The following is a 15,087-nucleotide window of genomic DNA, read 5'->3' as shown; positions in this document are numbered from 1 at the left end:
ACAAAATACCCCAGAAGCAGCAATTTTTTATTTGGCATCGCAATAAAAGGTATTTGGGAGTAGAATACTAATTTGATATCCAAATATAGAACCATGTATTTAGGGCATCACATCTTCCCCAAAACACCCCCCAAAGGGTAAACATTTTTCGTCCATGCCAATATGTGGCTCAAATGAATGGTATTTGAGATTAGAAAACGAATTTGATAACAAATTTTGAGGCCATGTGTTTGGGGGACGCCTCATCCTGTAAACTCCCCTTAAACCAATGGAAATATGGGGTTTAAATAAATGGCATTTGTGATAAGAGCACGATGCTGATATTTTTTCAAGGCCAAGTGTCTGGGGGACGACCTCACCCCCGAACACACCCCTTAATCAGACATCATGAGAATATCGGACTGAAATAAAGTATTCTAAGAATGGAGTACACCTTTCATCCAAACTTAAATTCGTTGACCAATAAAGAGGCCACCGTAGCGCAGAGGTTAGCATGTCCGCCTGGGTTCGAATCCTGCTGTGAACATCAGAAAAAAAATTTTCAGCGGTGGTTTTCTCCTCCTAATGCTGGCAACATTTGTGAGGTACTATGCCATGTAAAACTTCTCTCCAAAGAGGTGTCGCACTACGGCACACCGTTCGGACTCGGATATAAAAAGGAGACTCCCTATCATTGAGCTTAAACTTAAATCGGACTGCACTCATTGATATGTGAGAAGTTTGCCCCCGGTTCCTCAGTGGAATGTTCATGGGCAAAATTTGCAATAAAGTTCATATGGGATTCAGATAAAGGCAAGCGATATACTATTTTCGTAGCATGGCATTTCGCTAAAAAAAACTCTTTAATTGTCGAAAATGAATATTCAAAGGAATGTTTTGTCCCAAGAAGTTGCAGCGTAGCGGGCCCGGTTCAGCTATATATCAAAATTAAGAACCTTGAGGCAGTAGAGCATACTGCAAAATGAATTACCTATTGATAAAAGAAAAGAAAAATTCCGTGTAGTTTCGTTCGATTATATATAATAGAGCGTATATTTTTTGTTGTAACTTGTTTTTGTTGTTGTTGTTGTTGATGGAGCGGCATTACTATTAAATTGTTTATTTTAATTAATTAATTAAACTTAATAAAGAGAAAGAGAATAATAAAATATGAAAAAAAAAATAATAATATATAATATAAATGTATATTCTCTCATTCTAGGTTCATTTTTGTTTCTCTCTAGATTAAATATTTATTTTTTTCTTGTTATTGTTGTTTTTGCAATACGATGACGACCATATTATGCGACATTTATAGATAAAATTATAATATTTATATAAGTTTCAAATAATTTTATGCGTTTTAAACATAAATACAAATAAAACGAGAGGGAGAAAGGTTGGAAAACATAGGGAAGATTAAAAATAGAACAGCAAAATTAACTTATGAAGGGGGTTGAAACAAAGATAAACTAAAAAATTAATCAATTTATGTATCTAAAGGCAAACAAAGAGAAAACCAATATACATATATGTATTTTTTTATATATATGTATGTATAATGGGGCATAAATATAACAACATCGATCATTTTGTAGTCATCAAATAAATATTTATAGGATTTAGTCGTAAAGAAAACATATGTATTAATTGCCTATATGCATATGCGTATATCGCCAAAAGAAGAACAAGATGCAATTCGCAAATCTCTAAACGTTTTGAATGTTGTTGTTTTGTTTTTTGCTGTTGTTGTTCCATAGGAAGAGGATTGGTGTTGGGTGATGGTTATCATGGTTCTTATGTGTTGCATAAATGTTTGCTAAAGTTTTTGTGTTTTTGTTACTTTTGTTTTTTTTAGGGAATTGAACTTATCATAGTTTGGTTTTTTTAAGAAAAAGAAAAATTATAATATGTAATAATATATTAAACATGGAATCTTTTTGTTTTTAGTTATCAGTTATGATTTTATGTTTTTTATGTTTATGTTTGTTAGATTAATTCGTAGTTCTTTTTACACATAGTAACGTATGACAAAGAAGCCTACATTCCATAGCCAGGGTAAGCCATGTTGGGCGCATAGCCTGGCGCCTGTCCAGCAGCCGCATAATTTTGAGCATACTGTGGTGGCATACCCATTGCAGGACCAGCTGTAATCATCAATTGAGGTTCCATGGTAATGATGTTTTTATGTTCAACTGTTTCGTCTTCTTTTTCTCGTCGCGCTTCGTTTTGTTCGAGTTTATCCACTTTGGCGCAGTATTCACGCACAACCTGCAAATGAAAACACAGATAAAGAGTTATGTGAAAGGTATAGACACTGAAAGCTAAAAAAAAAACTTACTTGAATCATGTAAGGCATGGCAAAGTCGGAAATATCGTGTTTCCATGCTAATTCCATGATAACATCGGGTCTCAACAAATCGTAACACTAAAAATAAAGATTGAAAATAAAAACATATTAATACATAGCACATTTATAGCACAAAGGGGTGTTTAAAATTGTAAAACTAGATATTACAGCTATATGATATTTGTTCTACTGACAGCTCATTATATTGTTTACAAGCCACCAAAAGCATTAGTTTCTTAGTTTGTTTAAAAAGAAAGTTATATTTGACGAAGTCTAAGCGTGATTGCGTTATATTTGGCTGAAGAATCACAACCGGCTATTGTTGGTGGACTCAAACACCTCAAAGAGAACAAAATGTGTGTGCATTGCACCATATGTACATTTGCTGAACTCGTGAACGCTGAACCCACATAATGTTGTTTTTCAAGACTACTGAAGTGCAAGACATTGAAGATAGACTAAAACGAACATGTTGCTGTTGAGTCGACAATTTTGAAAAGCAACCATCATTCAGAGCTTGGGAGTACGATAAATTACTCGATGTACTCGATTCATAGGAAAACATCTCGCTGTCATTTTTAATAGATGAACTGGTCACACAAATCATTTGCAAACTGTTTATTTTCTCATATAAAAACAAGTATAAGCGTGCTAAGTTCGGCCGGGCCGAATCTTGGGAATCCACCACCTTGGATTCTGCGGAAATTTATACAAAATAAATTTAGTTAAAGGGCATAATTTTATTCTACATACCAAGCTTTTGTCAAACCAACAAAAATTAAAGCTTCTAGGAACCGAACAACGATGATCGAGAACAACCGGTTTACATGGGAGCTATATCAGGTTATAGACCGATTCGGACCGTATTTGGTGCAGTTGTTGGAAGTAGTAACAGAACGCTACGTGCAAAATTTCAGTCAAATCGGACAAAATTTGTGATTTATAATGGCTTAAGAAGTCAAATTGTGATATCGGTTTATATGGGAGCTATATCAGGTTATAGACCAATTTGAACCGTACTTGAAACTTTTGTTGGAAGTCCTAACAGCAAAATTTCAGCCAAATCGGACAAACATTGCGCCTTATAATGGTTTAAGAAGTCAAATTGGAAGATCGGTTTATATGGCAGCTATATCAGATTATAGACCGATTCGGACCTTACTTGCCACAATTCTTGGATGTCAAAACGGTACACCATATGCAAAATTTCAGACAAATCTGACAAAAATCGGGAGATCGGTTTATATGTGCTATATCAGGCTATAGGCCGATTTGGACCGTACTAAACACAGTTGTTGGAAGTCATAAAAGAAGACTACATGCTATATCAGGTTATAGACTGATTTGTACCGTACTAAACACGGTTGTTGAAAGTCATAAAAGAACACTACATGCAAAATTACAGTCAAATCGGACTAAAATTGCGACTTGTACGGGCTCAAGAAGTCAAATCCGAAGATTGGTTTATATGGGAGCTATTATTTTTTCCATAAAATTTTACTAAAATTTTATTTTTATATAACATTTTGCCAAAATTTAATATATAATAAAATATTTTGATAAAAATATTTTTATAGAAATTTTGTCAAAATTTTATTTTTATAGAAAATTTTGTCAAAATTTTATTTCTACAGAAAATTTTTTTAAAATTTTATTTCTATAAAATTTTTTGTCAAAATTTTATTTCTATAGAAAATTTTGTAAAAATTGTATTTCTATAAAAAATGTAAAAATTTTTTTCTATAGAAAATTTTTTGCAAAATTTTGTTTTTATAAAAAATTTTATTTCTACAGAAAATTTTGTCAAAATTTTATTTCTATAAAAATTTTGGTCAAAATTTTATTTCTATAGAAAATTTTGTAAAAATTTTATTTCTATAAAAAATGTAAAAATTTTTTTCTATAGAAAATTTTTTCAAAATTTTAATTTTATAAAAAATTTTGTCAAAAATTTTTCTTTTTAAAAAATTTTGTCAAAATTTAATTTTTTTAGAAAATTTTGTCGACATTTTGTTACTAAACAAAATTTTGAAAAAAAATTTAGAATATTTTGTCAACATTTTGTTTTTATATATAATTTTGCCAACATTTTATTTTTTAGAAAATTTTGTAGGAGAAATAGATTTCGAGTGGTTTGACAAACCCCACTCCACCTCATATTTTTTATTAATAATCCCAATCTTCATTTAGACGACATCTTTCTGTGAAATACTTTCACTATTTTCCTATTCCATACAAATTTCCAAAATTATAACGAAACAACCTCCCACCGCACCCTCACTTACTTGGAATAAACAGGCGGCAAAACAATCGAATGCATTACGTTCGAGGAACCAAGCCAGCAGTTCTTCGGCAATCTCTTGTTTACCAGATTCGGCGGCATATTCCATAGCGTCCTTGTACAAACGATCCTTTTTACATAATTCAACTGATTGTTTCCAGCGGTTGTTGCCTGGCGGATACACAAAAAAAACAGAGATAGTTATTTTTCAAAGTTCAATAACATCTAAATTCTCACATATTTTCACTCACCTTTGTAGAGATAAGCAGCAATGCGTCTAAATTCAGTTAATTCATGTTTCTCCAATTTCTGGGCCAATGCAATTGTATCGAAGTTATCAAAACCATCGATGGAATTGCGCAAGCCTTGATAATCTTCCTCTTCGATTAGTAGACCATTCAAAGCCTCATTAATGGCCTTATTGTTAAGCGATTGTACAGAGCGTAGATAGGGTTTCACCAAGGCCAAGTGACCGGTTTTGCCAAAGAATGAAACGGCCCGGGTGTGATCCATGCGAGGTGCCAATACCAACAAGATATCATTGAGTAGGAGTGGTTTGTAATCCAAATAGAATTGAATTGCCTTATAGTACAATTCAATGTTGGCAACCTTTGTGATAATATCTTTGAAGTGACCTTCACGCCAGGCTTCGGTGGGATGAGCCATCATAGCCAATACAGCGTTATCGTACTCCTCGTATTTATCATAAAGGAATACCAACTCGGACCAAAGGTGAGCCGATTCGGCTGCTCTCAAAACCTTGGGGATATTGACACGTGACCAGAACAATTCCAAATGTTCGCGCATTTTCGATGGCTTGAATTTGGAATACAGTATAGCCAATTCGGTGAACATACCCATGTGAGCGCGTTCCAAACCCAAAGCAGATTCGAGTAAAGCGATTAATTCTTCGAAATAACCACGATCCTGGTAGTAGTTGATCAAGTCTTCCAGCTCATCGGCATGCACCACAATGTGGAGACCGCACATTTGTGCCAGACGGAATTCCTCGGCATCGACACAGGCGAAACAGACCTCTTTCCAAGTGCGCGTGGAGTTGGCTTTGCGGGCAGAGTCGACAGCTCCCTGGAACTCCTTCAGATACACCAGGGTGATGGCCAAGCGGGCAAAGTTGCTGACATTGTTGTACAACAATTTGGCGGCATCGTACATGCCATCGTTGAAACATCTGTCACCGATCTTCTGAATGTCGGCATGATTGGGACCCGAGATGAATTCTTCCAAATCGGCTAGACGACCAGTGCGGGCATAAGCATAAATCAATTCACTTTCAATGTATGACTCGCGGGCCTTCTTGCGGGCCATTTGCAAATAGCGCACCAAATCTTCCCAGGAATCAGATTGGGAGGCTACTGAAACAACATCCATGTAGGCGCTTGGGTCATCGGCCTTAATGTAGGAGTCAATGGCTTCTTTCACCAATCCCTTGTCCAGTTGAGCCTTGGCCAATTGTGACCACACGGCGGGCTCGTTGCATCTTTCGGCAAATTCGTAGGCCCTTTCCAGATTATTGACCTGTTCAATCAAAACCTGAATGGCAGAAGTATTCACATCGAATTTCTTGAAAATGGCAAAGGCCTCCTCGTACAATTTATTCGAGATAGCAATGTTGGCTATATCGGGAGCATCATAGTTGTCCAAACGATTGATGTAGTCCATGACACGGGTGCGATCGGCCTTGATGGCAGTCAAGATCAAGAGGTTTTGCAAATTGCGATGATCAGAGAATACTGAAGAGTCCAAAATGATCTTCTCCAACAACTCAATTAGTTCGTTGGGTAAATCGGCTGTCATGAAAGCCTTTACGGTGACGGAGATGTCTTCAGGATCTTGAGTTTCCGAAAGAGCAGTTTGCACTACTTGATCGATAAGTTGACGTTTGTAAGGATTGGATTCGGCCAATACTTCAGCCCACAATTCTGCATCTCGTCTACGTACCAAATAACGAGCTTCGCTCTTGAACAAAGAGTTCTCATTGCACACGGCTATCAATTCGCGGTCACATTGGCCACGTTCATAGGCCACACAAGCCAAGTGGGGATCGCGCTTCTCGCAGTAGCGACCGACAACTCGGCTATCGTAGTACTGGTTCTCCTTTAAGAAACGCTCAGGGTTGTTGTTCGAATCAATGTAGATCTTGGCCAAAGCATTGTGGGTAGCGGGCTCGATGCAACCCTCATGGACACGAGATTCCAACCAGGGCAACAACAATTTCAAGCGATTACGCTTCTCAACTTCTTCTACCAATTCATCGGTTGAGAATTGACCCTTAACGACCAAAATCAAATTCTTAATGATATCCTCCGAGCAGTCAACATCCAAGAGGCCGCCAACGACAACGGGTAAACGTGAGGGATTCACCTTTTGCACATAAATCTCAATGTATTTCTGTAAATTGTTGCGATAAAGATACAACACCAGATCATGGACAAAGTCAAAGCGATCGCAGACAATAATCAAGGGCAATTGATCGGTCAACTTGGCCTCCTTTAAGAAGTTCTTTACACGCTCCGCATTGTAGCAATTCGATTCGCGACAGATTCTCTCTACTTCCTTGATCTGGTTGGTCTTGCAGGCAGCCTGTATGTATTTGAAGTGCACCTCGGGATCTTGCGAATAATTAACAATAGAACCAAGGAAATAGAACAAACCCTCGTAGGACTTAAAGCTTTCAAACAAGTCAATCAAAGCTTTGGTGGTCAATTGTTCATGATATTTGGTAGCAATTTGAACACAAATTTGTAGATTTTGTCTTATATTAGCAGTCAACATGGCCTTTAGACACTCCAGGGAATCCTCTACAGATAGAGTGCCAAAGAAGCCCACCAGCCAATCGGCATTCAAAAGATGTGTATGGACCACGGCACGCTTGATGTCATACAAATCGGTGTAATGCTCCAAAGCACGTTGCAACAAACCGGCCTTTTCACACAATTGGGCGATGTGCGCACGATCGTAATGGGTGAACATGGCGTTGCCCAAAATGGCATCGGCCACTTGAGGAGCTGAAATCAAATTCATTTCCAAGAGTCTGGTCTGTAGGGCACCTTCGTTGGGACGGTTGTGTTTGAGAGCATCCAAGAGGAATGCAGTGCACTGTTGCACCATAGAGTGTTCCATGAAAATGTCCACAATTTGATTGATGTCAGCCAAGTGCTCCTCCTCGGCCACCAACATTGAAGCGAAACCAGAACCTTGTTCGGGATTGGTGCGCATAACCGAACGCAAAAGGAATATGTAATCGGGGGTATAGTTCACCTTCTTGGCATATAATACTATTTTCTGGAATTGACCAGTCTCGGCAAAGCACTGTATAACTTTGTTGGGAACATTGGCCCTCAGATAGATGGACAAGGCCAATGTGAGATCAGATGTCTTGACCAAATCACCCAACTCCTCGCTGCATTCCAACTTCTCCTCCTTAAGCCATTTCTCGCAAAGCTGTTTCTTGCCTTGCAACAATACTGGGCGGCATAATTCCAGCGATTCGTATTTGTTCAGCTTTCCCTGATCCAGCAAAATACCAAAGTACTGCAACAATGGTGGTGTGGTCGAACCGGCAGGTGTTTGAACCTGTTGGAAACGTTGTATGGTCTGTGGCGTTCTCAAAATACCCTTGGGGGCCAAAGCGGCCACTTTAGCAGCCTCGGCATATTGGCCGGCGGTAAAAAGTTTATTGAATTTACGCACAAAAAGCTCTTCAGCACCCGACAGATTATTGCGCACTGCCATGCGTAAAGCCAAATCAGGATTCTGCAATACCGTATTGATGTAGGGTATTATCTGCTCCTCATCCACAGTTACGGACAAAACTTGACCCTTACGATTGACACCAATAATGCCACCGCTTGACTCATGTGGTGCAGTAACGAAAATTGTATCGGCCGATATGCGATTCATGTAAATGCAGGTGCCAGTCTCCATGTCATAAAGATGAATATAACCATATTTGGTGATCAAATAGATGGTATCATATTTAGAGGAAACCTGCATTGCTACCGGAAAATCACTCTGTGCCTCGGGTGGAAAGAAGACATCCACCGATTTCTTAACAAACGGTTGATTACCAGTTGGCGGAGAACCCACTTCAATGATGTGCAATTTGCCACCGGTAGCAGTGCGCACGGCAAAACAGAACAAAGTTGAAGGCTCCTTATTGCCCTCCATTTTGAACGAAGCAAAAGCGGCGGCATGACCTAAATATAGATAAGTTGGTATAATTTTTTTTTTGGAAAGTAACGACAAAAAATGGAATTGGATTAAATGAATGTTAGTGAATTTTGTTCCTTGGGTTTATTTATTTACACTGCCGAAAATTGTATAAATTTAGTAAAAGTCTATCATTCTCTCTGACACTAAGCTTAGCATACGAATGTGAATCCTTCTCGAAGCACTCACTACTCACCTTCAATAGCCTGTGATACTTTACGCTCAACCGAATACAATTGCATGGCACCAGCCACACGATTTGGCAACGCCGAAATGCCAACCAACAAAAGCCACTGCTGATTAGGGTTGCAACGATAATTGATGATTTGACAACCATTTAGGGAGGAATGTCTATCGAACATTTTATGTGGAGTCGAATCACCCTCCATGGACCAATGATAAACAGACGTCTCGGTGACCAAGGCCAATGTATTCAAGGATATCCACTTCCAAAAGACCACGTCTTCGGTCATGGTATGGGCCTTCATTTTTGATTTCATTTCGATGTTGAATATTTGCAAAGTTTTTTGCGCTGCATTAGAAGAAAAGTTGGAAAAGAAAATATGAAATGGCGATTTAATAAGGAAATGGTGGAAATTGCAAACAAGTGGCATACCTTTAAGTGCAATGACTTTGCTAGCTGGATTCATGATGGCCGAATCGGCTGAAATTGGACGTCTAGTCGGATTGTTGGTGTCATTCATATCGATAATGACCACTTGTGCGGTATCATTGACCTTTTCACGCACACAAATGAATTTGTCCGACTCCATGGTGAGAGTGCTGAACGATATCGAATTGATATTAATACCGACATTTGTGAGCTGCAAGAAACAAATTTGAAAACGGAAAGAAACAATTAGTTGATGTAACACGACATAATACTATAATGAAATGATATAAAACAAGTAAAAGCGTGCCAAGTTCGGCCGGGTCGAATCTTATATACCCTCCACCATGCATTTGTCGAGATCTTTTCCTGATATCTCTTTTTAGAAAAACAAAGGATAAAAGAAAATAATATTGGAGTCAAGTTATGGTCCGGTCTGAACCCAAATGTTGGAGACTATAGTAGAAGTCATTGTGTAAAATTTCAGCCAATTCAAGTAAGAATTGTGCCCTTTATGGTCTCAAGAAGTAATATAGAGAGATTGGTTTATAAGGGAGCTACATCAGGCTATGGACCGATTTGGACCATATTTGACACGTATGTTGAATGTCATGCGAGAAGCCGTTGTAATAAATTTCGTCCAAATCGGACAATAGTAACGCCCTCTAGAGGCTCAAGAAGTCAATATCCCAGATTGTTTTAAATGGCAGCTATATCAGGTTATAGACCGAATTGAAACATATTTGGCACAGTCATTAGAAGAGCTGTGCCCTCTAGTGGCTCAAGAAGTCAAAACCGGAAAACGGTTTATATGGCAGCTATATCAGGTTATGGACCGATTTTAACCATACTCAGCACAGTTGTTGGAAGTCATAGCAAAACACCTCGTGCAAAATTTCAGCCGAATCGGATAAGAATTGTGCCCTCTAGTGGCTCAAGAAGTCAAAATCCGAGATCGGTTTATATGGCAGCTATATCAGGTTATGGACCGATTTCAACCATACTCAGCACGGTTGTTGGAAGTCATAGAAAAACATCTCATGCAAAATTTCAACCAATTCGGATAAGAACTGCACCCTCTAGTGGCTCAAGAAGTCAAGGTCCGAGACCGGTTTATATGGCAGCTATATCAGGTTATCGACCGATTTCAACCATATTTAGCACAATTGTTGGAAGTCATAACAAAACACCTCATGCAATAATTACGCCAAATCGAATAAGAATTGCGCCTCTAGTGGCTCAAGAAGTCAAGGTCCGAGACCGGTTTATATGGCAGCTATATCAGGTTATCGACCGATTTCAACCATATTTAGCACAATTGTTGGAAGTCATAACAAAACACCTCATGCAATAATTACGCCAAATCGAATAAGAATTGCGCCTCTAGTGGCTTAAGAATTCAAGATCCAAGATTGGTTTATATGGCAGCTATATCAAAACATGGACCGATGTGGCCCATTTACAATCCCAACTGACCTACACTAATAAGAAATATATGTGCAAAATTTCAAGCGGCTTTACTCCTTCGAAAGTTAGCGTGCTCTCGAAAGACAGACGGACGGGCGGACGGACGGATATGGCTAAATTGACTTAAAATGTCATGACGGTCAAGAATATATATCCTTTATGGGGTCTTATACGTATATTTCGAGGAGTTACAAACAGAATGACGAAATTAGTATATCCCCATCCTATGGTGGAGGGTATGAAAATATATTTAATATAAGGGAAACTATTGACAAATATCATAACAATTGGGAAAAGGACACAAGTTGTTGATGGTTATCCAATTTTTACCAGGGTTTAAATTAACACCAATATTTTTTTGTTTAAAATTTATGAAGGTCTTGTAAACGCAAAGATAGATAGCCAATGTTTGTGCCAAATTGTATATTTTATTATTATGGCATAAAAACTTTTGTTTAAAAATAGCCATGAAAACATTAAACGTATTGCAAACAATACCCCCTCAACTTTCTTCCCTTTCCCTTGGGCAACCTAGCACATTCAAGGTCATTTAGGTTGATAAAATATACTAAACTGTAGGTAACAAAATTGTAAATTTTGCCCATGAACATTCCACTAAAGAACAGGGGCAAACTTCTCACATATCTATGAGTGCAGTCCGATTTAAGTTTAAGCTCGATGATGAGGGGCCTTCTTTATCATTGAGGCACGACGAGTCCGAACGGCGTGCCTCAGTGCGACACCTCTTTGGAGAGAAGTTTTACATGGCATAGTACCTCGCAAATGTTATTAGAATTAGGAGGGGAAAACCACCGCTGAAAATTTTTCTGATGATCTCGCCAGGATTCCAAATCAGGCGTTCAGCGTCATAGGCGGACATGCTAACCTCTGCGCTACGGTGGCCTCTGTAGGTAACAGTAGAAGGAAAACTTGGGAAAATGTTGAAGTCTTAAATGTAACTTGAGCAGTAGGCGACTCGATATTTCTTGAATGATTTGCCGAGGAAATTCTTTTTAAATAACGACTTGCGGAAAGTCTGGAGATTGTGATCTTTAAACGGGCGTAAATAGTCACAACCACTCAACATCCTTCGCCGAGCTAACGATACTCCTTACATAAAAGACTGGCTATACAAGCGGATGATATGACAAATGTTTAGAGATGGGTTTCTACCGGGTAAATACCAGATATATTGGGTATAAAATATTTTCCAAAAAATATTTTGAAGATTTCGTATTCTTTGCATATAAACCTGACTTTCTGATCTCATACAGTCGGATTTTAGTTTTATATAGCCGCTATATAGACCCATCTCGAGACTTAAAGTCTTGAGGCAATAAATTGAAATTTGGCACAGTGAGTTCTGGTAGGTAGACGCCTATTCATTTCTGTGAAGTGCGTTTCAGATCGGACTATATTTGGATATAGCTGCCCTTAGAGCGACCACCCAAACTCCTGATATAGGGTATTGAGGCCATAAAGATTCATTTATTACCCGAATTCGATGAAATTTGGCACAGTGTGTTCTGGTAGACCCCTACCCATTCCTGTCAAATGTCGTACAGATCGGATCATATAGCTGCCATATATACCGATCTTCCGATATTGTGTATGGAGCCTATAAAAGGAGCCTTTTTCATCCTATTTTCGCGCCAAATTTTTGGAGACCATTGGCAGATTGGTCCATACGGCGGCAATATCCCACAAAGTGTTATTTTTCAAAAAAAAAATTGGACAATAAATGTGGTTTTTATGACCTTCAGACCCTTAGTCGGAAGGTCGGGCAAAATAGCAGCTATACCTAAATATTATTCAATCTGGATAATTTTTTGTGCAAACACTCATGTTCCGATTGAATTGATATTTCGATATGTTGCAGAATGTCAAAGTATATGTCTAAATATCTATAACTAGTGCGTCTGCAAAGCTCTTTTATAATCCTTCGACACTCATGACCAATGTCACTATGATAAATCAAATCATTTATTTCAATGTTACAATGGAATTGGTGGTTAAATAGTATCGTATGCGCATGTTAATATGGTTATGTCCAATGACGAACACGTACAAATTCTCAACAGAGATGTCAACGATTACCTTTACTTCCTTCAAAAACTAAGGTAGGGGAGTGACCATCTTTAGCATAAGTAAACATGCCTAAGAAAATTAGTTTCAAGGTAAATGTCACAAAAACATGCAAAAAGTACTGGCTATTGCTACCTGAAGCAATTTGATTGTTGGCTGACCCAAAAGCTTTCACAACGCGAAAACATGGTTCTAAAATCTATACGTTTTAAAAGAATACTACCAGGAAAAAGGCCCCTGTATCTATCCAATCTATGCAATATTACATAACTTCTTCTCTAATTATGGTAAGGTAAAAGTTCAAAAAACCTCCTTTTTTCTTTATTGAAACTGTTATTTTCCGGAAAGATAAAAAAACTGCGGCCATCTATAAAAATCCAATAACCAATCTTTCGAATAAAACTTCAGAAACCGTTCAAACTTAAGAGATTTTTCCATATACACTCTAACTTCGAGCAATTATATCTTCGCCTAATATGTTATCACTTGGCATAATTCGTCATGTTATATTTACAAGTCTATTATTCCATGAAGATATGCATTCAAGTATATAATAACCATAGGCTTTAAGTGTACCCCAAATTTGAGATAAGCACTGCTATTGCAATTCCTTGCTCAGCGGCGTACTTAAATACCAAAAATACAAACGAATTACAAAAAAAAAAAAAGAAAAATATATTAAGAACAGCCAGAGGAGGCTGATAAGAAAAACAAAAAATAATACAAATTATTAAATTAAACAAAAGCAAGAGAGCGCAATGAACAATAGCATCAGTCAGTCATATGCCAGACCGCACCATAACCCCTTTATCTTCGTAAACAGGGAGGTTTTGTGATATTTGCAAGACAATTTTGTAGAAACAAAGGCGATGACGGCGTAATAAGTGCAATAAACTTCTTCGCCAATAATTCGCCAAAGAAAAAATAAGCTTATTTCAATAAAATTAGGAGCAAATTGTTATTCAGAAAATCCACATTTTGCGTGGTGTCATGACCATAAAAAATTATGAATAAAATGTTAGAATTAAAAAAAAAAAACTTGAAAGACGGAATTAAACATGTAAAACGAGTGGATGACTGTCTGCATTCCAATAAAAAGACATTATATACCAGGGATGGAAAATACAACATTTTAAATAGTACTAATGAAGTAATTGTTAGTCCTAAAGGGTAGAAATCGAAAATTTCTGCTGGAAAAATGCTGCCCTACCGATAACTGATTACATTGTACAACGACCCCTTATATATAACCATAACCGAAGACGAAACGTCCCCACCTTTTGCGATATTTCGAAGTATACATCAGCTATGGGTGAATCGATTTGAATTTTTGATTGTACATTGATGGAAATTCAAATTTACCCATGAACATTCCACTAAGCAACTGGAACAAACTTCTCACATATCACTGAGTGCTGCCCGATTCAAATTTTAATCTCAATGATAAGGGGCCTCCTTTTTATGGCCGAGTCCAAACGGCGTGACTCAGTGCCACACCTCTTTGGGGAGAAGTTTTAACATGGCATAGAAAGAACAATTTTTTCTGATGTTCTCGACAGGATTCGAACCCATGCGTTCAGCGTCGTAGCGCATATGCTAACCTATGCGCTACGGTGGCCTCCGGATTCGGCCTCGGTCAATAAATGCAGTTTTTATGGGCTTAAGACCCTTAATCGGTAGATCGGTCTATATGGAAGCTATATCTGAATATAGACCAATCTGAACAATATTTGAGTCGGATATCGGCAGGCCTTATTCAACACATTATTTCAAATTTCAGCAAAATCGGATAGTAATTCCTGCATTTATGGGCTTAAGACACTAAATCGGCAGACCGATCCATATGGCAGCTATATCTAAATATAGTTCGATGTGTACCTTATTAAGGTGTAACGACGATTATAGTGAAATTGGGTTATAAATGCAGCTTTTATAGGCCTAAGACCCTTATCCGGCAGATCGGTCTGTATGGCAGCTATATCTAAATATGGTCCGATCTAAATCATATTCGGGTCGGATGTCAGGCGGCTTACAACCACTCAATGTTTCAAATTTCAGCGAAATCAGGTAATAAATAAAGCTTTT

At 37.8% G+C, this 15,087-nt stretch overlaps 1 protein-coding gene across 4 annotated transcripts in view; it reads right to left on the bottom strand.

Moving 5' to 3' along the window:
• LOC106085133 (clathrin heavy chain) overlaps positions 1–15,087 on the bottom strand; it is a 33,103-nt gene that overhangs the window by 5,015 nt on the left and 13,001 nt on the right. For 3 of the 4 annotated variants that reach the window (XM_013249182.2, XM_059366388.1, XM_013249183.2), the window contains exons 3-8: positions 9,457–9,664; positions 9,037–9,372; positions 4,862–8,827; positions 4,615–4,781; positions 2,321–2,407; positions 2,024–2,250 (exon numbers count right to left, since the gene is read on the bottom strand). In XM_013249182.2, coding sequence (XP_013104636.2) covers positions 2,024–2,250; positions 2,321–2,407; positions 4,615–4,781; positions 4,862–8,827; positions 9,037–9,372; positions 9,457–9,664 — 4,991 coding nt within the window. Of the gene's footprint in view, positions 1–1,003; positions 2,251–2,320; positions 2,408–4,614; positions 4,782–4,861; positions 8,828–9,036; positions 9,373–9,456; positions 9,665–15,087 lie in introns of those variants that run through there. The other variant, XM_013249185.2, reaches the window with a different exon arrangement.

This window comes from Stomoxys calcitrans, chromosome 4, assembly GCF_963082655.1.
Source record: "Stomoxys calcitrans chromosome 4, idStoCalc2.1, whole genome shotgun sequence".
Lineage (NCBI taxonomy): Eukaryota > Metazoa > Arthropoda > Insecta > Diptera > Muscidae > Stomoxys > Stomoxys calcitrans.
The sequence above is the reverse complement of the archived record's forward strand: the minus strand, read 5'-3'. Positions and strand labels throughout refer to the sequence as shown.